Source organism: Onychomys torridus, chromosome 5 (genome assembly GCF_903995425.1).
Source record: "Onychomys torridus chromosome 5, mOncTor1.1, whole genome shotgun sequence".
Classification (NCBI taxonomy): domain Eukaryota; kingdom Metazoa; phylum Chordata; class Mammalia; order Rodentia; family Cricetidae; genus Onychomys; species Onychomys torridus.
Genome location: NC_050447.1, coordinates 35285471 through 35312883, shown reverse-complemented (window position 1 = coordinate 35312883; position 27413 = coordinate 35285471). Strand labels below are relative to the sequence as shown.

The window sequence follows — 27413 nt, the reverse complement described above, 5'->3', positions numbered from 1 at the left end:
CCCTCCTGCCGCCCCCCCGTTTTGGTAGTTTTCTATCTTGTAACAGCACTCCCTATTCTCTGTCTGTCTGTCTGTTCTCTCTTGCTAGGACTCATACTTGGGTGCCAAGTTCTAAACTTATCTTCTAAGGTCCATTTCTCCAAACATTCTAATAAGTTTGGGGTTCTTTTTGGTTTGGGGGGGTTGTTTGTTTTTGACATAGTCTTGTGTAGCTCAGGCTGGATTCCAACTCATTATGTAGCTGAGGATGGCTTTGAACGCCTGATCCTCTTGCCTCTACTCCCCAAGAACTGAGATTAGGGGCTGGAATGTTGGTTCCTAACTGGTTTAAACCACTTGTTGCTCTCACAGAGGACTCAGGTTCAAGCCCAACACCCACATGGCCACTCATAATTGCCTACACCTCCAGTCTTGGGGTCCAACATTCTTTTCTGACTTACGTGGTGCACATACATACACACAGGCAAAACACTCATACACATAAAATAAAAACATGCCAACAAAAAGAACTGAGATCACAAGTGTGTACCACTATACTTGGCTTTGATTTTCTTATGTCTATTGCCACATACATTAACTGCCAGGGGCCAGTCCCAGGGGTGCCAGGTCCCAGAGAGGAGGTAAGTAGTCGGTGAGGGAAAGATGAGCCAGACATGATGGTCAGGAGAATCTTGCAGCCTGACTGACTAGCAGCCAGAGTGTTTCCAATTTATACAGAATTCAGTAAGCAGGGATAGATTCATGATCTCTTGTTCTTATACTGAGGATGTATTTTTATTTCCCCCCCTCAAACTTTGAGGATATTAATTAAAATCTAGAAGCTGAGCATAGTGGTTCATGCCTGTAATCCCATCTTCAGGAAGCTGAGACAGGAGAATCGCTGTGAATGAAGCTGCAGGCTGCACTTGTCTTACTGAGGCAGAGGCTCAGCTAGCCTCTCTGAAGGTCCTCAAACATCACAGTCTGCAGTTCTCCTCCTACAATTTCTCCAGCAAAAACAAAATCGAACCCTCCACTCTTCATCCTAAGGGATGGTTCTTCAGTCCAGCTATTGCTACAGTTATGGTTTGTGTCCCTAAGGATGGCCCAGCTCTCTGAGAAGCTTTTCAAGGCCAGTAACAGTCACACGGCTGTGTGTGTGTATGTTTGTGTGTGCACACATGTGGCAGGCAGTGTGTGCTCAAACATGCACGTGCAGCAGCAGAATGGGAGTGATGACTGACAGCCTGGGACTTGAACTGCTCTTGCAAAAAAGCCTTGAGGAGATCTGCAGGTTTTCATCTCATCCCCCGCTCCTTCGGGTCTTTAATGGTCTGTGTGCAATCTGGCCAGATGGTTCAAATGCAGGCTTCCTCAGCCCCAGCACTCACCTGTCAGCAAAGACATTTTGATCACTATCCCCTGTGTGCTGTCTGTCTGTCTGTCTGTCACCCTCTTCTATTCCCTTCATCCTTCCTTCAACTTCTCTCTGATCTTCTGGCCTCCACTTCCTATGGTATGATTATCGGCATGTGCTATCATCATGCCTGGCTACACCTTATCTTTGAACATTTGTGCTTTTCCTAAAATGAATTTGTTGCCATTTTAGCAAGTTTTCAGGAAAAATGGGATAAATTACATATTCAGTCTACATGTTTACCTAGAAGTCCTTCATCAGGTGAATGTCAAACTTCTTTTTTTAAGACTTGTTTTTATTTGTGTGTGTGTGTGTGTGTGTGCGCGCGCGCGCACGTGCGTGCACAAGCACACCACTTATGTATGAGTGCTCTAGGAGGCCAGAAGAGTGTTATGGGTCGAGGAAGGAGAGAGAGAGGAGGTCACTGGTCACTTCCCTGATCAATCATGTTCTTATCCCAATAGCTGACTTGAGTTTTTATTGATAAAGAATAATTAGATAAACACTTCATCCAGAGGAGGTCACTGGCTGCTTCTCCGCCACTTTGATGGTGGTCAATCAGGTTCTTACCCCAATATCTGACTCCCAGGTTTTTATTGATCCCAAAAAGGCCGCACCATTCTCTCAGCCACTCCCTCATACTTCTATAGACCCTCAGTCCTCCAAAACCTCTATGGCTAATTTTGGCCCTCTAGTAGCTAGCTCCGCCTTCTGATTCAAAGTTAACTTTATTGGCTGTCTCAGGAGTGTCAAAATCCAATCAAAATATCCCACAACAGAAGAAGGCACTGACTCCAAAGCTGGAGTTACAAATGATTGTGAGTCACCTGACATGGGTGCTAGAACCCAAACTCAGTTCTTCTGGAAGAGCAGCAAGCACTCTTAACAGCTGAGCCATCTCTCTAGTTCCAAAATGTGAAATTTCTAAGCTGGATAATTCCACCATTTATTTCCCATAAAATCTTGTGCAGAGTCATAATCTTTGAGAACACAGCAGTGTTTGAAGATGGAGTCGGCCTGCTCACTTTGGCTCCATGAGCACCAAAAACAAAGGCCCCACAGGCACACCAACAAAAGGTTCCATGCACCTTCCCTACTCCCCCCACACTGGCACCTCTACTGATGCCATCCTCCTGCTCTTATGTAAGTATAGCCCCTACAAATGTCTGTGGGGCTTGTCTAACACTGGCCTACCGCAATCCCTCTCTCTCTCTGTCTAGATCTGGTTGGAGCACTGCTCAGGACTCACCAAAGAGCACATGATGCAGCCTTGGCTACCAGGCCCAATACTTTGTGCTCCAGAATAAAAGGACTGAGCTGCACATATGTTGCTATGAATTTGCTACAATAGGGTGGCCATCCTAAAGTGAGTCCTTTGACCAATCTTGTTTCTTAAGCAGTAGATCTGCTGAGATAATCATTTTATTTGCCGTTTTAAAGTTGCTATGATGGTGATTGTATCTCACACTGCTCTGGGCATCCAACATCCAGTCAGTGTTTGGATCTCTAATTGCATCACAGGTCAGCACTGACTTGACAGTGTGACTTACACATCTGAACTTTAGAACAGGCACGTTGTAAAATGTACTGTAGCTGCCTCTGAGCCCTCTGGTCTGTAGGATGTATAGACGGTGTTTGGATTTTTTTTTTTTTTCTTTGAGACAGGGTTTCTCTGTGTAGTCCTGGCTGTCCTGGAACTCACTCTGTAGATCAGGCTAACCTCAAACTCAGAGATCCTCCTACCTCTGCCTCCCAAATGCTGGGATTAAAGGTGTGTGCCATTATGCCTGGCTAATGACATATTTTAGAAGTGTATACTGAAATATGGGTAAATGATAATGTATACAATCTGCCTCAAAATCACCTAAACCAAGACAAGCAAGGAGGGTGGATGAGGGTGAGAGATCACAGACTAGAAAGGTCTTCTTCTTCTTCTTCTTCTTCTTCTTCTTCTTCTTCTTCTTCTTCTTCTTCTTCTCCTCCTCCTCCTCCTCCTCCTCCTCCTCCTCCTCCTCCTCCTCCTTCTTCTTTTTTAAAGATTTAATTTATTTATTATGCATACAGTGTTCTGTCTGTATGAATGCCTACAGATGAGAAGAGGGCGCCAGATCTCACTACAGATGGTTGTGAGCCACCATGTGGTTGCCGGGAATTGAACTCAGGACCTCTGGAAGAGCAGCCCCAGAGAGGTTTTCTATAAAGTAAATGTTTGAAAATTTCTGGTACAGTCTGTGTAGCAGTTACTCATTGTGCCAATGAAAAATGAGATCAGCCATTATAAACAAACTCAGACCTCAGGAGGTTAAGGTGAAGAGTCACTATAGGTTCAAGGACAGCCTGCGTCACTTCAGGGGACAAAGTGAGTTCCGGAACAGCCTGGGTTCAGACTGAGAAGCCTATCTCAAAAGGGAAGACGTGGTGGCACACGACCTGAGCTCTGGGCTCAGGAGGCAGAGGCAGGCAGAGCCATCCTAAACTGACGCCAGCCTGCTACATATCGAGCCAGCCAGGGCTGCATAGGGAGACCCAGTCTCAAAAACAAAACAACACATCAACCAGCCAGGCAGCCAGCCATGAAAAACCTTCCCATAACCTCAGTGTGGCTCAAACCCCGCTTGCCTACCATGCCGACCACACCCAAGGCACTGGGTGTGAGCACTGAAAGGAAAGAGAAGAGTGGTCAGCAAAGGATGTGGCCATGTTCCAAGAAAATATTATTTATAAAATGGTGGAGGGCTTGATCTTATCCATATGCTATCATAAGGTGTCAACCCTGGTACAGATAAAACTGGCTCTAAGTATGTGGGTCTCATTATACTATTCTCTCTATACCTGAAAATTTCCATAATAGTATAAAAATTTCCATCATTTCCACAATAAAATGTGGAAATTAAAAACAAACAAACAAACAAACCCCAAACCAAAAAACTAAGAAGCCAATGTTTAACTTGGGCAGCCTTCACCTCACTTCTGTCCAAGCAGACACAGAGAGCGAGCACTACAGTGACGGATGAGGAGCACCATTCCCAGGAGAGCCCGGTAAACGAGGAAAAGCCAGTGCTCGACTAGGGACTGGAGACAGCTGACATGTGTGGACATTTGGGGAGCCGGACGGTGCGGCGGGATCTGCCTGGCACACACTTGACAGCTGAACTTACCAAAGCACAGAGGCTCCTCCCAAGCCCCCGGCTGCCACCCTTCCCTAGGTGAATTGGGAGGAAGAGGAGAAGGAGGAGGAGGAGGAGGAGGAGGAGGAGGAGGAGGAGGAGGAGGAGGATGGTGTTCATAAACATGAGGAGCCCTCATGGCTGCACTAGGTGAGTAGAGGGTGAGTCTTTCTTGAGGGCAGAATTCATTCCCTTTCGTGAGCTCTCACGACTAGGAGACACACGTGGAAAGAACTTTCTGTCCCTGGCAGACAGGAAATCAAACCCCTTCTCCCTGAACTTGGCCGGTCTTCCTCACTTGGAAGTTTTTTCCCACCTTTGGTTTGGGAGAACTCCACTGTGTTCTCACCAAGGCCAGATGAATTAGGAGCAACCTGCTCTTGGGGGAAGGCTGTACAGGGAAATGTAGCAACTCTCTTTTTCTTTCTACATTTCTATACATGTTGCATTGTGTACATGTTCATGTGTGTCACGTGTATGTGCACATATATATGAAGGACAGAGGTTGACATCAATGTCTTCCTCTATTGCTCTCCATATTATTTTGAAGCAGGGTATTTTACTGAACCTGGGACTTAGCACTTCAGCTAGTCTGGCTGGCAATGAGCACCAGGGATCTTCCGGCCTCTGTCCCTTCCGTGTTGGGCTTACAGGCTTACTGCACCTGGCTTTTTAAACAAGTGTTGGGATCTGAACTCAGGTCTTCACGCTTGCCTGGTAAGGACTTTACCAACTGCTCCATCTCTCTGGATATTAGTCTTGTTCCTCTTTTTCTTAAGAGATTTTTATTTATATTTATATGTATGTGTGTGGGTGTATGCACATGAGAGAGAGAGACAGACAGACAGAGAGACAGAGAAGGAGGGAGAGAGAGACTGACCCAAGGTAATTGCCTGCTGTCTCTAAAGAAAGGAACTGACTTTGCCACTCCTTATAAGGGTGTCTCCACACAGAAAGCTGACTAACGCCATTGAGACCCCAAGATCCAAGGGGCTTCCTCAAACCTGTCTCCAGGACTCAACAGCCCTGTCAGCACTGAATACCACACAGTAATAAAGCCCCTGGCCATGAGCTGGGTCCAATGCAATGCATGTGGAATAAAAAACAGGTTGGAGTCGGGAGAATGGAGGGAGAGAAAGCCAGCAAAGAGGGACAAGGTCTGATAAGACAGCATGGCAGAGTGGTAGAGATGCCTGTAGGAAATCCTTGGTACCCATTCCAGAGTCTCAGGCCTTACCCTGGAGGAAGAGGTCGCTCCCAGGTGGTGGTCTTGGTATTGTGGTCAACATAATAGACACGTCCGTTGGGCAGCTCTCTTTGTTCCCATCTGGAAAATAAGATGCAGGGGAGGCATGACACATACAGTTGGAAGGTCCAGTCCCAGGAAGGAAGAAAGTCCTTCACTGCCGATGGGCTCAAAAGAAAAAGACAAAGCAAAGATGACATTCAAGGTCAGCCCAGTGTCACGCCAGCTCTGAGCTGCTGCTGGAATCCCCCTGACAAAAGTATTGTGGCATCCCTTTACAGCAGAGGTTACTGTAAATCCCCCTGAGCACCACAAGCCTGCACGCTATCATTTTTCCTTTCATTTCTTAAATATTTATCTTTTATTATGTGTCTTTGTGTGGATATATGCATGTGAGCGCAGGTGTCCAAAAAAGCCAGATGGAGGAACTGGATCCCTCTGGAGCTAGGGTCACAGGCAGTGGTGAGCCACCCAGCCTAGGAACAGCACTAAAGTAATCAGCTGCTCTGCGATTTTTAAAATCAGTGCTTCTTAAGTGTTGTAAGATCAAAGATCCCTTAAGAATACAATGGAGGATTTAGCTCAGTGCTAGAGCATTTGCCTAGCAAGCCCAAGGCCCTGGGTTCGGTCCTCAGCTCTGGCAAAAAAAAAAAAAAAAAAAAATACAATGGAGAGGCTGGAGAGATGGCTCAGCAGGTAAGAACACTGGCTGCTTTTCCAGAGGTCCTGAGTTCAATTCCCAGCAACCACATGGTGGTTCACAACCATATGTAATGAGATCTGGTGCCCTCTTCTGGCAGCAGACATACATGCAGGCAGAACACTGTATACATAATAAATCTTTAAAAAAAAAAAAAAAAGACTACAATGGAAATTGAGAATGTCCATTTCTACAATGAACTTCTCGCAAAAATTTGCATGCCAATTTCTGGGTTCCATGGGCTTCTCTGAAAGCTTAGTTATGGGCCCCTCTCTGCCTTTTAAGCTACCACAACCTGCTACAATTAAAAACTGTATCATGGGTTGGAGATGGCTCAGCAGTTAAAAGCCGGGCGGTGGTGGTGCAGGCCTTTAATCCCAGAACTTGGGAGACAGAGGCAGGTTTTTTTGTGAGTTTGTGAGTTTGAGGCCAGCCTGGTCTACAGTGTGAATTCCAGGACAGCCAGGACTGTTTCACAGAGAAACTCTGTTTCAAAAAACCAACAACAAAAAAAAATATCAAGGAAGGAGCAAGAGAAGGAGAGGACCTAGGGGCCAGCCACCCATCTACACAACAAGCCACAGAAGTAAGAGAACGGGAAAAGCCCAGAGACAAAAGTGAAGTATTTGTGAACCTTCTGCATTCAGAATAGAAGTCAGAAGGGACAGAGAATAAACACTCTGCTTTCCTAAGAGGGGCCAATAAAATGAGCAAACGCTGCCCAAAGACGTGCTTGAGCAGGAGGAGACTGCCTCGTCAACAGACAGGCCTGGCCTCTGATGGACCTCTCAAAGAAGGCTACAGAAGCCAAATATCCCCTCTTCTACATTCTGGCAGAAAAGACGCTGCTTCATGACATGGCCTTGACCAGTGTGATGCCCTAGCCAGAACGGAACAGCGAAAGACAAAGAAGACAGCTTGGCAGCAGCGGCCGTGTCCGCTGGTGACAGCAGTCCTCAGTGCCAGCACTGTCTGGTGGCAACAATGCCCACTGCTGTCATTGTGCTAACCAGACCCATTCCGTGCTCACACTGGCTGTGTTTCCTCACATCTGGCTTGTCTTAGCTTCCACCCATTTATAAGAGTATCCCACTGAAACCTACTTTATTTCTTTCCAATAAATGTTCCGTTAAAAAAAAAAAGAGCCGGGCGGTGGTGGCACATGCCTTTAATCCCAGCACTCAGGAGGCAGAGATAGGCGGATTTCTGTGAGTTCGAGGGCAGCCTAGGCTACCAAGTGAGTTCCAGGAAAAGCACAAAGCTACACAGGGAAACCTTGTCTCAAAAAAAAAAAAGAAAAAGAAAAAGAAAAGAAAGAAAGAAAGAAAAACCACCACCACCACCACCACCAAAAACAAAAAAGAAAATAGGAATTTGTTTCAATGTGATTATTACCTGAGTGAATGTAGGATTTGTGCTTCATAATTTTACCTGTAAGAAATACTGAACAGAAACTGCCCCATTCAACCTTACTCACACAGAAATATTCAAAAGCCACAGGAATCCACCAAATAGAGACAGGAACACAGGAACTCAAAGTCATCCTCTGTTACATAGGAAATTAAGGATAGCGCAGGCTACATCAAATACTGCCTTGAAATGAAAACTGGGTATACACTATATACCTGGAAATGAAAACTGGGTATACACTATATACCTGGAAATGAAAACTGGGTATACACTATATACCTGGAAATGAAAACTGGGTATACACTATATACCTGGAAATGAAAACTGGGTATACACTATATACCTTGCACATGCCTAGTAAGTGCAAGGCCCTGGTTCTAGTCTTGGCACTGTAAAAACATAAAAACAGGTCAAATTCTAATAACAGTGGTCTGCTCATTTTGAAAACTGTCCACGATAATTTGATGAGGTGTCCCAACCCCCTTTTTAAATTTTTTTTTTTTTTTTGGCTTTTTGAGACAGGGTTTCTCTGTGTAGCTTTGAAACCTGTTCTGGATCTCACTCTGTAGACCAGGCTAGCCTCGAACTCACAGAGATCCACCTGCCTCTGCCTCAGGAGTACTGAGATTAAAGGTGTGCACCACCACGACCCAGCTCCACCCCATCTTTTTGAAGCAGGGTCTTGATATGCAGCCCATGTTGTCCTCAAACTTATCATCCTCCTGCCTCAGCCAATTGAGTGCTGGGACTTACAGCCATGTACTATCAAACCCAGTCTGGAATACCCTTCTTTAAAAGATAAAGTATCTGGGGGTTGGGGATTTAGCATGGTGATAGAGCGCTTGCCTAGCAAGAGCTAAGGCCCTGGGCTTGGTCCTCAGCTCTGGAATAAATAAAAATAAAAAAATAAAATAAAGAAAAGATAAAGTATCTGCTGTAGCAACTGGAAATCTAAAAAACAAGCAATCTCCTGCCACTGGCGTCTTGGCTAAGGGTCACACTGAACTAGCGAAGCTCCGGGGCGTCTTTCGGAGTCAGCACCATGGCTGAAGACATAAGACTAAATAAAATCAAAAGCTATGAAACAGCCCCTTTGACAGTCCCTTCCCAAACCATAACCAGGCCAGGAAGTGCTGGCAGAGCCACCTGGAGAGAGAGAGAGAGAGAGAGAGAGAGAGAGAGAGAGAGAGAGAGAGAGAGAGAGAGAGAGAGAGCGAGCAGTGACTGCAAAGGCAGGTGATGTCTGTGTGCGCGGGCTACCAGGGTGGGTACAGTCCCTCAGCCCTGCATCATGGGTCTCAGCCTGGGGGACCGCAGAGCAGAAGGCACATTTCCTGGGAAGATCGGACCTAGCTCCACCCAGCTCTCCTCTGTTCTCTGTCCTTCTCCCCAGATAGTAAAAGGAGGACCTGGACATGTGATGGTCCCTATCCTGGGACTCTGAATCATAATGTAACTACTAATAAAAGATTCACTGGAAAAGTTAAAAACAAACAAAAACTCTGAATATATTTTCCTTTTATTCATAAAGCATTTTCAGTATATATGCAATTTCCATTTTAACTTTCATCTGAGTTTCATTTGAAACAAGGGAAATGGCTTTATTATGCCTTGCCTAATACTTTAATTTGAAGACAGGCAAATACTTGAAATTCCTGGCAATGAATGCCTCTAATCCACACAGTGGTACTGACCTGCCAAGACACACAATCATGTTACCCCTCCCCTTCCCTGCAGCCCACAGTTCTGGGTGGCTCTTTCAGCACACAGGCCTAGGCGAGATCTGCCTTCCCGTCTTTGATCGCAGCTCATCCTAGGAATGAAAGTCACTCTTTCAGGGACTGTATTGTCCAGCCCTGCTCTGTGTCCTTCTGAACCTCTCAACTGACTCAGCTAGGAAAAGTTAGCGGAGGGACAGACCTTCCTTCCGCCGCCGTGGCCGCCTTGTTCTAGCTCCACTTTTCCTTTGAAAACGAGACTCCTGCTCAGATGAATGACTGTGAGGTCCCCCTGACCCCGGCCCCGCGTGCCTCCCTTTCTCTGAGAACTCCCACTCCTCCCTTGCCTGCACACATTTATGAGGCACACAGACCCTCCCCTCATTCATCCAGCACAGTGGGTCACTTCTGCCTCAGCCACACGAGCCTCAGCTTCTGCTGACCCACATAGATTAAGCCTCCCGACGATCTTGGCTTGGTCTCCTCATGCCAAGAAAATGATACTGCCTTTGACTTTTTGTCAGCGTATCCCTGCCAGGGGTTGAGTTTCTGTCCCTCATAAGCGTCTTCCTCACACTGAGATGAAAAGCCTTTTCAATCCACTGCCGTGGGTCTTGCTTAGCGCTGCATCCGGGTCGTGCAGGTTCTGTCTACCCTACTGAATAGCTTTCTTTGATGCTCTCAGAAACAGTGTTCAAAGCAGCGAGTGTGTTTCAGGTGACTACCCAACACGTTGCTCCTTGGCCTTCAGTGAGTGACACTGGACTGAACACTGGCCACACAGGGTCTTGTTTCTGAAAAGACTTAAGAAGTCTCCAATTTCACTCAGTCTTGAGGTGATTTTTCTCTTACCTAAATTACCTTCATTCTGTTGTGTATCTTCCTCCACCCTTGATCCCCAATCTCTCCACAATCACCACACCAAAGAGTTGAAAGGCCAAGACAAAGCCTCACTCCCATTAATAGGATGATGTCAATTAGCATGATGTGGTGCCTACACGGAATCTCAGTACGAGGGAGGAGGTAAAGACAGAAGGATCAGGACTTCAGGACAGCCTGAGCCAGTAGAAACTTCAATATCAAAAACTCTGTTATAGAGTACTTACTTAGCATACATGAAGGCCCAGGTTTGGCGCTCAGTATCATGCAGAAATTTCTCCCCAAAGTAATTCTCCATTAAACATCATCAGGAAATGAGTTACCCACTAACTGCTATTACAGGTTAGGCTCAACCATCCTGATCGACACATTGCTTAGTTGGATCCTATGTTGGACAGAATCTCAGTTTCACCAAAAAAGGGTGAAGCTGGGAATGTGTTGATAATGGTAAGGAGTTCAGGTAAGTACTGGGGTTCTTCCTACATGTGCTGTGGATATTGCTCTGTGTAAATAAAGTTCTGATTGGCCAGTGGCCAGGTAGGAAGTATAGGCGGGACAAGAGAGAAGAGAATTCTGGGAAGTAGAAGACTGGAGGGAGACACCGCCAGCCGCCGCCATGAAAAGCAACATGTAAAGACACTGGTAAGCCACAAGCCATGTGGCAAAGTATAGACTAACAGAAATGGGTTAATTTAAGATAGAAGTAGATAACAAGCAGCCTGCCATGGCCATACAGTTTGTAAACAATGTAAGTCTCTGTGTGCTTTCTTGGTTGGGTCTGAGTGACTGTGGGACTGGCAGGTGAGAGAGATTTGTCCTGACTCTGGGCCAGGTAGGAAAACTCCAACTACATATATGATCTTCATAAAATTACACGATTAAATGCTAAAAATGCAGACTTAGTAAGAGTATTGATGGGGCTGGAGAGGTGGCTCAGTGGTAAGAGGACTGGCTGCTCTTCCAGAGGACCCAGGTTCAATTCCCAGCACCCACATGGTGGCTCACAACTGTCTGTAACTCCAGTTTCAGGGGATCCAACACTTTCACAGACAAACATGCAGGTAAAACATGAATACACATGAAATAAAAATAAATTACTCTTTAAAAAGAGAAGTATTGACTATCTGTACTCACTAATGTGCTTGTTTTTATTAAACTAAGCACTGGGTATTACCAGCCCTCACAGTCAAGAAAACCTGCTTTCTCCATTAGAAAACAGAGTTGTTGGGGAAGTAGCAAGATGGAGGTACGTTGGGGAGGTAGCGGGATGGAGGCACTAGGCAGAGTGAGGAGTTAATGGTAGATAGATATGATCAAAGCACATCGTATAAATTACATGAAAATTTCAAAGAATACATTTAAAATGCAATTAACAAATAAAAATAAACAGAATCATAAGGCTGACATGGGTGATAATGTACACACTTATAATTTCCATGCTCCAGAGGCTAAAGTAGGAAGATCCTTAGTTCAAGGACAACCCCAGACTACCTAGTGAGACTCAGTCTCCATCATACTAAGTTCAAAGCCAGCCTAGGATACAGGAAACCTTTTCTTGAATAAACAAAACAAACAAACAAAGCTGTGGCCAACAGAACCTTGGGCATGCTAAAGAAAGGATTTCTTGCTACCACTTAAACTGAAATGAAACTTTAGAAGAATATACTAGGGATGCAAGGATGGTTCAACATATGAAAATCTGTCAATGTAATGCACCATATAAACAAACTGAAAGAAAAAAGATCACGTGATCATCTCATTAGATGCTGAAAAAGCCTTTGACAAAATCCAACACCCCTTCATGATAAAGATCATAGAGAGATCAGGAATACAAGGAACATACCTAAACATAATAAAGGCAATTTACAGCAAGCCAACAGCCAACATCAAATTAAACAGAGAGAAACACAAAGCAATTCCACTAAAATCAGTAACAAGGCTGTCCACTCTCCCCATATTTATTCAATATAGTACTTGAAGTTGTAGCTAAAGCAATAAGACAACAAAAGGAGATCAAAGGGATACAAATTGAAAAAGAAGTCAAACTTTTACGATTTGCAGATGATGTAATAGTATACATAAGTGACCCCAAAAATTCTACCAGGGAACTCCTACTGCTGATAAACTCCTTCAGTAAAGTGGCAGGATACAAGATCAACTAAAAAAAACATCAGTAGCCCTCCTATACACAAATGATAAAAGGGCTGAGAAAGAAGTCAGAGAAACATCACCCTTTACAATAGCCACAAATAATATAAAATACCTTGAGATAACACTAACTAAACAAGTGAAGGACCTTTTTGATAAGAACTTTAAATCTCTAAAGAAAGAAATTGAAGAAGATATCAGAAAATGGAAGGATCTCCCATGCTCATGGATAGGTAGGATTAACATAGTAATCTTACCAAAAGCAATCTACAGATTCAAAGCAATCCCCATTAAAGTCCCAACACAATTCTTCACAGACTTGGAAAGAAAAATACTCAACTTCATATGGAAAAACAAAAGACCCAGGATAGCTAAAAGAATCCTGTATAATAAAGCAGGCATCACCTCTGGAGGCATCACCATCCCTGACCTCAAGCTCTACTATAGAGCTATAGTAATAAAAACAGCTTGGTACTGATATAAAAACCAACATACAGACTAATGAAATCGAATTGAAGACCCTGACATTAATCCATGCACATATGAACACCTGATTTTTGACAAAGAAGCCAAAACTATACAGTGGAAAAAAAGAAAGTATCTTCAACAAATGGTGCTGGCATAACTGGATGTCAATATGTAAAAGATTACAAAGAGATTCCTATCTGTCACCATTCACAAAACTTCAAGTCCAAGTGGATCAAAGACCTCAACAGAAATCCAGTTATACTAAACTTAATAGAGAAAGTAGGAAGTACTCTTGAACGCATTGGCACCAGAGATCACTTCCTAAATACCAGCAGCACAGACACTGAGAGCAACAATTAATAAATGGGACCTAAGCCAGGCGGTGGTGGTGCACACCTGTAATCCTAGCACTCAGGAGGCAGAGGCAGGTGGATCTCTGTGAGTTCGAGGCTAGCCTGGTATACAAAGCTAGTCCAGGACAGGCACCAAAGCTACAGAGAAACCCTGTCTCAAAAAACAAAAAAATTATAAATAAATAAATAAATAAATAGATAGATAAATAAATAAATAAATGGGGCCTCTTGAAACTGAGAAGCTTTTGTAGGGTAAAGGACATGGCCAATAAGACAAAAAGACAACCTACATATTGGGAAAAGTCTCTTACCAACCCCACATCTGACAGAGGGCTGATCTCCAAAGTATATAAAGAACTCAAGAAACTAGACATCAAAATACTGAACGATCCAATTAAAAAAATGGGCTACAAAGCTAAACAGAGAATTCTCAAAAGAAGAATCACAAATGGCTGAAAGTCATTTAAAGAAATGCTCAACATCCTTAGTCATCAGAGAAATGCAAATCAAATCGACTCTGAAATACCACCTTACACCTGTCAGAATGGCTATGATCAAAAACACTAATGACAGTCAATGTTGGAGAGGATGCGGAGCAAAGGGAACACTCCTCCACTGTTGGTGGGAATGCAAACTTGTACAACCACTGTGGAAATCAGTATGGTGGTTTCTCAGAAAATCGGGAATCAATCTACCTCAAGACCCAGCCATACCACTCTTGGGCATATATCCAAGGAATGCTCAATCATAGCACAAAGATACATGCTCACCTATGTTCATAGCAGCATTATCTATAATAGTCAGAACCTGGAAACAATCTAGATGCCCGTCAACTGAAGAATGGATTAAGAAAATGTGGTACATATACACAATGGAGTACTACTTAGCAGAGAAAAACAAAGACAGCATGAAATTTCATGCTTTTGCTGGGTCTAGTAGGGCACACCTGAACGAGGAGGCTGAGACAGGAGGATCACAAATTCAAGTCTAGCCTAGGCTATACAGCAAGACTCAGTCTCAAAAGCAGAGAAGGGAAGAGGAAGAAAAGGAGGGACAAGGAAGGAGGAAACACACTGACTCATGCTTTCCTATTTATGCTCTTAGGGTAGATGCCTCTGCACCAAGTCCTACTCATTCTGGAAGCTGTGACCACTTACAGGCTGAACCCGAAGATTTCCTTCCTCTACAGTGATGTTTGCAGAGTCAGAAATCTGAACACACTGCAACCTACACCTTCACACTGGTTCCTGAACAGCCTACCTATGCCTTCATAGTAGCTCCTGAACAACCTACTGCCTTCATACAGGATTCTGAACAACCTACTGCCTTCATACAGGCTCCTGAACAACCTACTGCATTCATAGCAGCTCCTGAACAGCCTACTGCCTTCATAGCAGCTCCTGAACAACCTACTGCCTTCATAGCAGCTCCTGAACAACCTACTGCCTTCATAGCAGCTCCTGAACAACCTACTGCCTTCATAGCAGCTCCTGAACAACCTACTGCCTTCATACAGCTCCTGAACAACCTACTGCATTCATAGCAGCTCCTGAACAACCTACTGCATTCATAGCAGCTCCTGAACAGCCTACTGCATTCATAGCAGCTCCTGAACAACCTACTGCATTCATAGTAGCTCCTGAACAACCTACTGCCTTCATAGCAGCTCCTGAACAACCTACTGCCTTCATAGCAGCTCCTGAACAACCTACTGCCTTCATAGCAGCTCCTGAACAACCTACTGCCTTCATACAGCTCCTGAACAACCTACTGCATTCATAGCAGCTCCTGAACAACCTATTGCCTTCATAGTAGCTCCTGAACAACCTACTGCCTTCATAGCAGCTCCTGAACAACCTACTGCCTTCATAGTAGCTCCTGAACAACCTACTGCCTTCATACAGCTCCTGAACAACTTACTGCCTTCATAGCAGCTCCTGAACAACCTACTGCATTCATAGTAGCTCCTGAACAACTTACTGCCTTCATACAGGATTCTGAACAACCTAGGTCTTCATACAGGCTCCTGGCTTTAGTGAGTCTTTTCTCAACAGAGTAGGGACTGTTGCTTCTCCAGGGGCCTTTCCTGAATTCTGGACTAGCACTTCAACCTCAGCACACTAACTTCCTTTTAATAACTACCAACAGCACTCTATGCCCCCTAAGCCCAAGATGTCAGAGCAGCAGCTGCTGAGTTTCCTGAATTGAGTCTGTTTTCTTTTCCTCTTCAACCATCCTGTTTGCTTGGCCTCGGGGAAATCCCAGATGGAGTCTGGTAGCATTCAAATATAAGCTCTTACAGAAAGTAAAGATAAGTCTCAGAAACGATCTCTGTAACACACACACACACACACACACACACACACACACACACTTTTCAAAAGCAAAGTTGACAACATAGGTAGATAATCTTAAAAATAGTGGATGAGAGCAAAAATGAGTTTCTTCCTTCTAAAGGCAACTTGGTCAATGACCCTGTCTACAGACATCCTCTACGAGTTTGAATTTCTAACACAGTCAAGGAAAGAACTGTGTCAGAGATGCAGCTGGAAGAGCAACTGTTATTGCTCCTCACAGCAGTGGTGGAGCCCTGAATAGCCCCAGGGAGTGCAAAGAGAAATGCTACTTCTTCTTCTGTTGTTTGTTTGCTTGTGTTTGACACAGGGTCTCCGTGGAGCCCTGGCTGTCCTGGAACTCACTCTGTAGACCAGGCTGGCCTCGAACTAAGAGATCCGCCTGCCTCTGCCTCCCGAGTGCTGCTGGAATTAAAGCCGTGCACCACCACTGTCTGGAGAGAAAAGCTACTTCTATAACAGGGCTACTGGAGTTTCAGAATGAACTGGACATGAGTATTAATTTATTCAGATGTTTGCAACATATTGGATGGAAAAGCAAATTAATAAATAACATGCTTGAGATGATCAAAACTGGATGTAAAAGGAGAGGCTGGAAAGATGGCTCAGTACTATGGGTCCGTGCTACTGGGGTTGAATTTGATCCTGAGACCCACACGGCAGAAGGAGAGGACAGACCCTTGGAAGTAGTCCTCTGACCTCCACCTGTACTCTCGCACACACAAAACAAACCTAGTAAACATTTAATTACATATAAAGTACTGGTTTTAATTAAATCTAAATTGCCATTATATGATTGACCTACCAAGAAAAAGACACTGACAGTTAAACAATGGCATGCCATTGTTTATAAGTTACATGCTGATTTTTAAAAAGATAAAATATGAAAGATGGCTCAGTGATGGACAGCATGTACTGCTTTTCCTGAGAAGCCAAATTTGGTTCCCAGCACCCCTGTCACGTGCCTCTCAAATACCTGTAACTCCAGCTCCAGTTCCTGGTTCCTTCAGGCACCTCTCTCAGGAGTACACATCCACACACACGTGCATAATTAAAAATACAGTCTTTCTTTTTTTAATCAACAAAATTGCGTATGCTGTTAGGATGCTACAACCTAAAAACAAGGAGGAACTTTAGATGACCACAACACATGTACAGACACGTTTGTACCACCAAAAAAATATATATATTTTTTTTAATTTTTCTTTTTCTTTTTGGTTTTTTGAGCAGGGTTTCCTGTGTAACAGTCTTGGCTGTCCTGGAACTCACTCTATACACCAGGCTGGCCTCAAATTCAGAGATCCTCCAGCCTCTGCCTCCTCAATGTGGGAATTAAAGGCATGCATGCACCACCATGCCTGGCTATCATTTTAAATTTAAATTAAATCATTTAAATTTTAAAAAGTTGTCTAATTTTATGAGTATGAATGTTTTACCTGCATCCCCTGGAACTGGAGTTAGGATGGTTGTGGGCCACTGTGGATGCTGGGAATTGAAGCTGGTCTTCTGTAGAGCAAAAGTGCTGTAAACTGCTGAGTCATCTCTCCAGACCACCACCCCCTCTTTTCTTTCTTTTCTTTTTTTTTGGGGGGGGGGGGTTGAGACAGGGTTTCTCTATAGCTTTGGAGCCTATCCTGGATTAGCTCTATAGATCAGGCTGGCCTCGAACTCACAGAGATCCACTTGCCTCTGCCTCCCGAGTGCTGGGATTACAGGCCTGCACCACCACTGCCCGGCAACCCCCTCTTTTCTTAAAGGCACCATAAACAAAGTAAAGAGGAAGCTTTAGGTTGGGGGAAAGTATTGGCAATATATGTAAGTGGACATTATCTAGCATATATTCAGAATCATGAGGCCACACCTGTAATCCCTATACTCTGGAGGCAAAGGTAAGAGGATAAGGAGTTCAAGTCATGTTCCTAGGCTACAGAACAAGTTCAAGGCCAGCCTAGGCTACATGAGATCCTGTCAAAGTAAACAAATCTTGTAGGCTAAAGAAAAAAACAAAGGGATGGAGAGGTGGCTCTGAAGTTAAAAGCACTTGCTGCTCTTGTAGAGGAGCTGGGTTCAGCTCCCTAGTATCCACATGGTGCCTCATAACTGTCCATAACTCCAATTCCAGTTCCACCCCCCTCTTCGGACCTCCAAGGCACATGGTATACATACATACATATAGAAAAAAGATTCACACACAAAAAATAAATATGTCTTTTTTAAAAGGAAAGAAACAAATCAGGGCTGTGGTGGCAGATGCCTTTTTTGTTTGTTTATTTGTTTTTCGAGACAGGGTTTCTCTGTAGCTTTGGAGCCTGTCGGACTAGCTTTATAGACCAGGCTGGCCTCGAACTCACAGAGATCCACCTGCCTCTGCCTCCCGAGTGCTGGGATTACAGGCGTGTGCCACCACCACCAGGTGGCACATGCCTTTAATCCCAGCACTCAGGAGGCAGAAACTATCAGATCTTTTTGAATTCAAGGCCAGCCTGCTTTATAGAGGTAGTTCCAGGACAGCAAGGGCTACACAGAAAAAACCCTGTCTCGAAAAAAAAAAAACAACAAAAAAATCCCAAAAGAACAAAAAAGGAAATTTTAAGGGGGCTAGAGAGATGGCTCAGCAGTTAAGAGCACTGGCTGCTCTTCCAGGTCCCCAGTTCAATTCCCAGCAACCACATGGTGGCTCACAACTATCTATAATGAGATCTGGTGCCCTCTTCTGGTGTGCAGGTATATATGCAAATAGAGCCCTCATATACATAAAATACATAAATAAAACTTTAAAAACAAATAAATAAGTAAAGGGAGAGAAACACAAATAGAAAACTAGAAAAATTATACCAATAAGGTAATTCATTATATAAATATTTAAAAGGGTTAAATGATAATCAAAGAAATTCAAATTCAAACCAAAAAAGATGCCAAACTCTTTAGATTGGCCCAAATGACAAAGAGCTGACAATGTGAATTTTACCAAGATCACGTGTGCACCCAAACAAGAGTGACTCCACAGCCAGGCGGTGGTGATACACGCCTCTAATCCCAGCACTCGGGTCAGAGCCAGGAAGATCTGCAGTCTGGTCTATAGAGTGAGATCCAGGGCAGACACCAAAGCTACACAGAGAAATCCTGTCTCAAAAAACAAACAAACAAAAAAGGTAACTCCACAAGCTGACCTCAGGAAGCAATTTGAGAGGGATTCCCCGCTAAGGCTGAAGGTCTGTGGTACAGGAATTTCACTTCCAGAAGGACATTTTGCTTTTCTTTTTTTCTTGTTGTTTTTATTTTTAAATTTTTTTGCTTTGTTTTAGATAGAATCTCACTCCAGGTTGTCCCAGTCCAAGCTAGCCTCACATTTAGATGCTCTTGGATCTGCTTCCTTAAGTGCTGAGTTACAGATGTACACTACCATGCTTGGCAAAACACTATTAGTTCAGCATTATGGTTCCTCCTCCTTTTCTTAAGGCAGTGTTGGGGAATCGAAGCCAGGGCGCTTTACCACTCACTGCCTTGCAGGTCCAACCAGTCCCAGGGCAGTTCTTACAGAAATGAGCAAGTAGACGGAAAGGCATGTAGAGGGGGCCTCACTGCCGCTGCAGTGGTAGAGAAACAACAGATCACACAGCTTGTACCATTCATACAACAGAAAAGCACATGGCACTTGATGTGGCTGTGACCACATTCCAGGAACCCTGTACACAGTGACTGCATCACAGGGGGTGTGTAAGACGTTCAAATGCCTTTGAGGCCTCAAAGTTTTGGGGGGGGGGGTTTTATATCTATTTATTTATTGAGGGGTTGGGGTACTGCATGGCACTATGCAGAAGTCAGAGGACAACTTATGGGAGTCCGTTCTCTTCTTCCATCTTTCAGGTTCCAGGGACCAAACTCAGGTTATCAGGTTTGGTGTCATGCACTTTTACCAACTAAGGCATCTCACCTGCATCCTAGACACCATTTTTATCTGCATGCTTCTAATAGTTTACAAAGGTACAAGTACACACAGTCATACTCCCAAAGCCTGGTCAATATGTGTTTATCCCATGTTGAAAACTGTCCCCGTGTGTCATTATGTGTCATCCTGGTGTCGGTGTTTGTCCTCAAGTGAATTGGTTAAGGGTCCTCACTTGCAGGGTGAAAGCCAAGGTAGCTAACTCACATTGCAGTAAAGAATGAAGAGAATGATCTCTGGGTTAAACCCGGTGTGAAAGTTCACTCCCTCTGGTAGCTACTACTAGCAGTCAGGAGAAGGACACAAGGTGCATAAAAATACCAATGCTTAAATCTAGAAGGTCTCTGACACTGTTGTTGCTATCCTGTGTCTCTCCTGCCTAGCAAAGATCTAGCTTTGTTGTTTTGTGGGTTTTGTTTTTTAGCTTTTTGAAACAGTCTTCCACTCTGTAGCCCAAGCTGGCCTCAAATTCAACAATCATCCTGCCTCAGCTTCCCTAAATGCTGGGATTACAGGTGTGAGGACCCATGTTCAGCTCAGGGTCTTTTCTAAGATGAAAGCGTAACTGAGAACACTAAGGACAGGTAAGAATGTGAGTCACTCATCTGCTCACACCCGCCACTCCATCTGCTTACACCATGGAAGATGCCGAGGGTTCCAAGATGGGCACAACACTCCTCATTCCCGAGGAGCTCTCCAGAAAGGACAGTAAAAATGGACTGATGATTATATGTGACTACATAGTTTAGATAGGAAGAACACCTCCTGCCTCAGAACCCACTGGGGACAGTACAGTCTTTTGGAAAGAAGACAGAACATGCACTATTTGAGTTACCTATGCATGTACTAATCCTTGTAGGGTAAAAAACAAAACCATATTCCACAATAACAAAAGGTGGGAAAAGGGCACAGTCTCCCAATACAATCCCAAGCTACTCAAAATGTGGTCCATGGTCCAAACTCTTAACAGTCCGTGCCCAGAAACAGAGAAGCTTCTCAGCTTTTAGAAACTTCTGCATCTGTGACATTGCCTCAGCATCTAGATGTGTATGTGATCCCTTGAAGAGAAGTTAAAACAAAAGTAAAGATTCATCATAGGTTGCAAATGTAGAAATAAATTATTAGCAACATCCCCAAAAGGCAAGTTCTTCATTTATAGTTTGTATACCACTGTAAACCGCTCTGAGTGAGAAGCACTTTGGAATAAGACTTGGTGGCCCAAGACTAGTTATAACTTAGCAGAGACGCTCCAAACTGCTTCATCCTTTTCGGTGTCTCTACAAACCAAACATCAGAGAACTCTCCCAAGGCTGTCTCAAGGTCCACCTAGAGAAGTCTCTGGGTCTCCAGTAAGGGCATGGGGGGCAGACGGCAAATGTGAAGACTAGAAAACACCACTCATTAATTCTACTCTGAGGCAGGAAACAGAGCAGCCAATGACTTCGGCAGAACAGGATGGTGTGAAATGGCAGAACTGAGGTAAGCCAGCAGTCCAAACACAACGTCTTCTCTTATGTAAGAAACCACAGCCGTGTGCTAGCTGCCAGGGTAAAATAATGTGCCTCTGTGTGAGGGACTCTGGGAGCTGAGAGACTGGGCGTGCTGGGGGTTTGTCAAAGCCATGTACACATGGTCTGTTCAGGAGTATTCAGTTTCCAAAGTGGGCTCTGACACTGACAAAAACCAGACACAGGGCCAACTGACCAAAGTGGCCACGCTTCCCACTCCCTGCCTGGGCCACTAGCTCACGTGTGTCCAACAGCCTTCTTTCAGTAGACACTTACAAACTGGAAACTCCATACCTTCCAGTAGCTTCTCTGGGCTAATTAAGTTAAAAGCCAAAAAAAAAAAAAAAAAGAGGGCTTCTAGACAGGGAGAGAAATGGAATAAGGAATGTTGTATTTGGCCTTAGGCAGACCAGGTTTCAGAAGCCCTCAGCCTGGAAGCACACAGATGTGTGTGACCAGTCTTTGCCGCTGTAAATTTCAGAGGACCAATGTGGCAATTCTTGGAATCCCCAGTGAACCTTTTTTCATCGCTCCACAAAGGAGATGGAGGAGCTGAAAAGATAAAGTTGGAAACAGTCAACCTGAGGCCCAAGCAAGCAATCTAGTTTAGCTCAGAAATACTTTAGGTCAAGGAGAATCCAGTGATGAGGAGCCTCTGAACGAGGACCAGTGTTCTGCTCTGTGACACACAGTTGAGCCCAAAGCCAGTCAACACAATGAATGAAGGAAAATGCAATATTCAGTCATAGATGCTCTCGCTTTAGAGCATCAGAGAAGCGGAGAGCATTCATTCAGACGGAAAAAAGGAACAGGGAGGGAAAGACAGCATTTAGATGTGTTCATTACAAGTAGGTCCAGGACCCACTTTGTGCCTGGCTCCTAGTTACCTACGGCCCAGAATGACAGAGGGACTTGAACAAGCAATTACAAGTGTGAGACGATATGGCCACACATGTGGTTATTTAACCTTGTCTACAGGGAGCAGGAGAGTGGATTCCTCAGGACTGTTATTAACCTGAAACTCGAGGAATTAAATGTCAAGACACTGAGGAAGCTTTGAGAAAGACCATCATGAGGAGGAGCCTCAGTCTGGAGGAAGGTAGTGCATGGGTCAGACTAAAGTCATTTATTATGACCAGAGCTCGGAGTGCAAAGGGAGAGTGACTTCCATGGGAGGCTGAGGGGCAGGCAGGGCCCATCTGTCAGAGATTTTCAGCTTACTTAAGAATTTGGAAATTTATCTATCCCTAAAGACAATAGGAAGCCGCTGTGGCATTCCAAGTGGAAAAAGTCATGCGTAGAAGTTTTACTTTAAAAGGTTAGTATAAAGAAAAATGGATAGCCAGATTGTAACAGGTGTTTTTAATCCCAGCACTCAGGAGGCAGAGGTAGGCAGATCTCTGAGTTTGAGGCCAGCCTGGTCTACAGAGTGAGTCCCAGGAAAGGTGCAAAGATACACAGAAGAGAAACCCTGTCTCGGGGAAAAAAAAAAAAAAAAAAGGTCAAAGGACCAGAGCAGACTTCATAAACTATTCTGAACACAGGCTATTTCTCCTTAGCTGTACATTCGCAGTACATCGCCCTGGGCTTGCCATCTCTCAAACAGTAATGACGACCCTATCTGACAGAAAAGGTCAGGCCATTGAGATGGCTCAGGTGAGGGCACCTGCCACCATGCCTGACAACCTGAGTTCAAGTCCCAGAACCACACGATGGAAGGAGAGAACTAACTCCTCAAGGCTGACCTCTGACCTCTGTGTGTTTGTGTACACACAACTACACTAAATTTAAGAACATGTGATAAAAACTTTAAATAAAGAAAAAATGCATCCTGTAGGCACTGACCTATAACTTGAAGACTGGCAGACATTCAGTTTAGATGTTTCATTTAGAAATCTCATAAAAGATAAAGGTATTCTGTGATTTCCACCAGCACCCTGCAAATAGCTGTACTCAATCCCTCTACTAGTATTTACAACAGGATAATGGACCAGACTAAGTTCATCATCTTGTTGCCTACATCTCTTCAGCTTAGAAACAAGGGAGGGAGGAGGGCACTGGATCTACAAATTGGGAGGATGACTATAGGAACTATGTCCTTTCCGGGTTCCAATACCAAAGCCAACTGAAAAGCCTGCTGTCCGCACTACCAAGCACTCTGGAGGCCAGCTCAAGTAAGGAGTGGCAATCCTGGGCACTGACATGGTCCTCCAGATACTGAGGTAGCTGAGGTAGTAAGAACTCCTAGAAAACTGAGACTCCCAACCTCGACTCTGGAATATTCTATCCATAAAAGTGGGTCACACACACACACACACACACACACACACACACACACACACACACACACACATACACACAGGCCTTGTCACATTCTAAATCCTCTAAGAAAAAGACACTGTCCAAACTCTACCTCAGAAAAGTGATTTAGCCTCTGGCCAAGAAAGGGGGTTGGGGGATGGCTTCCCTGGGCTGCTGAATAAAGAGCGTTTTCAGAGTCCAGAGTTTTCCAACTGCTTGGAAACAGGAAGGGCCCAATCCCAGAGAACAGTAACCCTCACACACGCCCTACATAAAGACATGTTGAGCCATTAGCCCTAATTGCCTGTGACTGACACGAAGTGAGGCTGGCCTTCCAGGCCTCTGCTCGCAGGAAAGAAAACAAACAGCTCACTGGAGACACAGGCAGCCATTTTCTCTCCTTTCTGCCAGAATGATTCTGCCTGTTCCCCCCAAATTACAGCACACAGACTTGAAAGTACAAACAACACATGGTTCTTTCAAGTCTCATACCACATATGAAAGAGAAAGAAAACCTCTGCAGGGGTACGCAAGCAATTGGTTAATAAGCTTTTCACACAAACACTTGACAAAAAAATGGCCTTTTCGAAACTGCCTCTCAACACTCCAATTTTCCTGAGCTTTGAGATAATAAGAATTATTTGCAATGGTTTTCATTTGCTTAACACGATTTAGTAGAAAGAAGTTATGTGAATGCTAAGTACAAGCAGCAAAAATCACACATGCTTTCTGATACGGGATCTTTAACAACCATGAAGCAAGAGACACCTTTCCAATGTCCATTCTGAATTATACACTGAGGGACTACTCACCATCCTCAAGGCTACATCAGCACATCACCAGCCAGTGAGTCAGACAGAAGCGGGTTTCTTCAAAACTACTCCTTTCTGAATCTATTTATTGGGGTGTGGGGGGTGGCTGGGGGTGGGGATGTGTCTGTAGAGATCAGTGGACAGCCCACAAGTGTCAGCTCTGCTCTCTCCTTCTACCAGGGAGGGCTGGGGGTGGATCTCAGGCTGTCAGGCCAGGCAGCAAATGCCTTCACTGCTGAGCCATCTCACTAGCAGCCCTGAAACAATGTGTTAAACAACCATTTCCTTAGGGGCAGGGAGCACGTGCCACCGGCAAGTGCGGAGGGCAGAGGGTAGCCTGCAGGAATCAGTTTTCTCCCTCCACCCAGAGGTTGAGGCTTGGTGGCAAGCAACTTATACTAAGCCATCTTGCCAGCATGTGACATTGGTTTCTTTTGTGCCATGCTGATAACTAGGCTGGACAACAGGACTGGCCCTGAAAACAGTCGGCTTTACCTGGGGTCAGATGTGGTGTCCCAGGTCGGAAGCAGTCTCTGCCTTTGAGGCTGCTTCACAACTACTTCAAAGCAATACTTGCCTGTCTGCAGCACATGCTTCACCCACCCCATTTTACTGGAGTCCCTAGACATGGATGTTTATTGTCACCACACAACCAACATGTAAGTCACACAGCCAGGCCACACAGGTAAGGTAGAGGGATGGATTCAATCCTCGATCTAATTGATCCCCACCCCCCAAAAAAGTCACGTTTTTTAAATTTTTTCTGTATGTGTTCAGTGTGTGTGTGTGTGTGTGTGTGTGTGTGTGTGTGTGTGTGTGTGTAAAAGGTCAGAGGACAGCTTATAGGAGTTAGTTCTCTCCTTTCACCATGTGGCTATGGAGATCAAACCAAACTCAAGCTGCCTAGCTTGGTGGCAAGTGCCTTCATTTCCTGGGCCATCTGGTCAGTCCCCAGAATCGATGGGGTTTCTAATCCCCACCCTCTACACAGTCAAAATGAGCTTCCCTTTGTCTGGCTGGAGTGGTCACCTTGGCTGAGGTCTTTGCTATCCAAAGTAAAAGAGCAAGGAAATGAGCACCTGCGTTAACACTGGCCACAGCTGTGGAATAACAGCCACAGGACTTCAGCACCCAAAGCCCGAGTCCTTCACGGGTTGCCAAGGTCAAACTGAGGAGGGAAAAACCGATTGTCTGGGCACCATCTAGTCAGACACCTTCCAGAACCCACCAAGGCAATGGGCTCCTTGCTCCACAGAAGCTATCCACTTAGGTCCCAGCCAAAGATAGCACTAACCCGCCTCCCAGGATGCTTTGGGCTCTTCCAGATGTTTGTGAGCAAGCACCTCAACACCTCTCTTGCTTCTAAACATGGCAGCCTTCCCAGAGACCCCTGGGCAGTAGGTAGGAAATGACCACATTGTTTCTGACCTGGTGGAGGAGGCAGTCCCTGAGGAAGAGAGTGCCATCATGGGGCACAAGGCTACTCACCCAGCAGGGAGAGCATCAGAGGCCTGGGCAGCGGCAGGGAGCTGCTGTGTCCCCGAAGTGCTGGGCTCCTCTCCCTCAGCTGGTGTGGACGGTGCAGGGAGAGATGTCACGTTGGGGCTTGGGGACACACTCAAGGCTGCAGCAGGTGGGGCTGTCACGCCAACAATAGAAGACTCTTCAGGATCACTGGCTGTAGTAGGTTCCTCACTCCCTGAAATGCATAAACGGACTTAAAGATAGCCAGAAGTAAGAATTGTGTTTTCTTTTACTAGGTTTTGCACACCGTACACTAACACTGAGTCTATGACATCGGCCTGCTCAGACAACTGTGAGTTTTATAAACCCAGGCCTCTCACACTGGTCCAGCACTCAGAAGGTAGAAGCAGGAGGATGGCCTCAAGTTGAAGCCACACAGTGAATTTCATGTCAGTCAGGGCTGACAGTAGCCACGAGGATGGGTATGGACACATTTATACTCTAGTTCTAAGTGCACAGTTGTATTTCACAATATGGAAAGGGCTCTGCACATATACACTATATAATAATCATAATCACAGTCAGCAGACACACTGACGAGAGTCTGGCTCAGGAGAGTTGGCTACACACGAGCTGTGAGAACAAGAGTAAAGTATAGGAGACAGTAAGGAGAGCTGCACCATGAATCAACTCACAGACAAGCTTCCCACCCGGCCAAGGCTCCAGAATGACCGGCTGCCTTTTCCTGATCCCTACGAGGTGTGCTGGCAGGAGCTGGGAGGGAAGGCAGATTTTCTGGGGTACTAATCCTGTTTCCACAGGTTGTCAGATCTAAATAGAGTATAGTTTAAAGATTCAATTCCTGGGGCTAGGGAGACGGCCCAGTGGTTAGAGTACTTGCTACTCTCCCAGGGGAGCCGCATTAGGTTTGCAGCACTCACGGCAAATGCCTCCAGGGCATCTGTCGCCTCTGGCCTCATGTGCACATACCTACATGCAGATACACACACTTACACAAAATGAAAAATAACAATTTGAAAAGAAAACAAAAGATTCAATTCCTGTATCTGATCATCAGTGTCTTGGTGACAAGTGACCCAAACTCTGGTATTCTGGTTACAGGACTCCATGTAAACTCTAGGCCAGACAGCCAGGGCTATTATAATGAGAACTTATTTCCAAAAACAATAAACAAAAAAAAAAAAACAGCAAAAGCATTACTATAAAAATTACAGTAAGTTAGTAATGCCTTCCCAAAGGACATGAGAGAATGAATCTTAAGTAAATTAATTAAATATAACGTTCTTAGGGTTTTCTAACATACTGTGGTTACCCTGACACCAATACAGGAAAGAGTTGCAGGAAAGAGGTGAACAAGGATGGGTGCTGGTGGAAGTAAAGCCCGACCAAGGCCAAGTTCACAGAGGCTCACCCTTCCCTTTAAAGTGCCCTCTGGCCAGGCGTGGTGGTGGTGGTGGTGGTGGTGGTGGTGGTGGTGGTGGTGGTGGTGGTGGTGGTGGTGGTGCGTGCACCTTTAATCCCA

At 44.9% G+C, this 27413-nt stretch overlaps 1 protein-coding gene and 1 pseudogene across 1 annotated transcript in view; one reads left to right on the top strand and one right to left on the bottom strand.

Moving 5' to 3' along the window:
* Wwp2 (WW domain containing E3 ubiquitin protein ligase 2) overlaps window positions 1-27413 on the bottom strand; it is a 150995-nt gene that overhangs the window by 18964 nt on the left and 104618 nt on the right. Inside the window, exons 8-9 of the mRNA XM_036188023.1 lie at window positions 25895-26105; window positions 5801-5890 (exon numbers count right to left, since the gene is read on the bottom strand). Coding sequence (XP_036043916.1) covers window positions 5801-5890; window positions 25895-26105 — 301 coding nt within the window. The remainder of the gene's footprint in view (window positions 1-5800; window positions 5891-25894; window positions 26106-27413) is intronic.
* LOC118583813 lies at window positions 8962-9363 on the top strand (annotated as a pseudogene).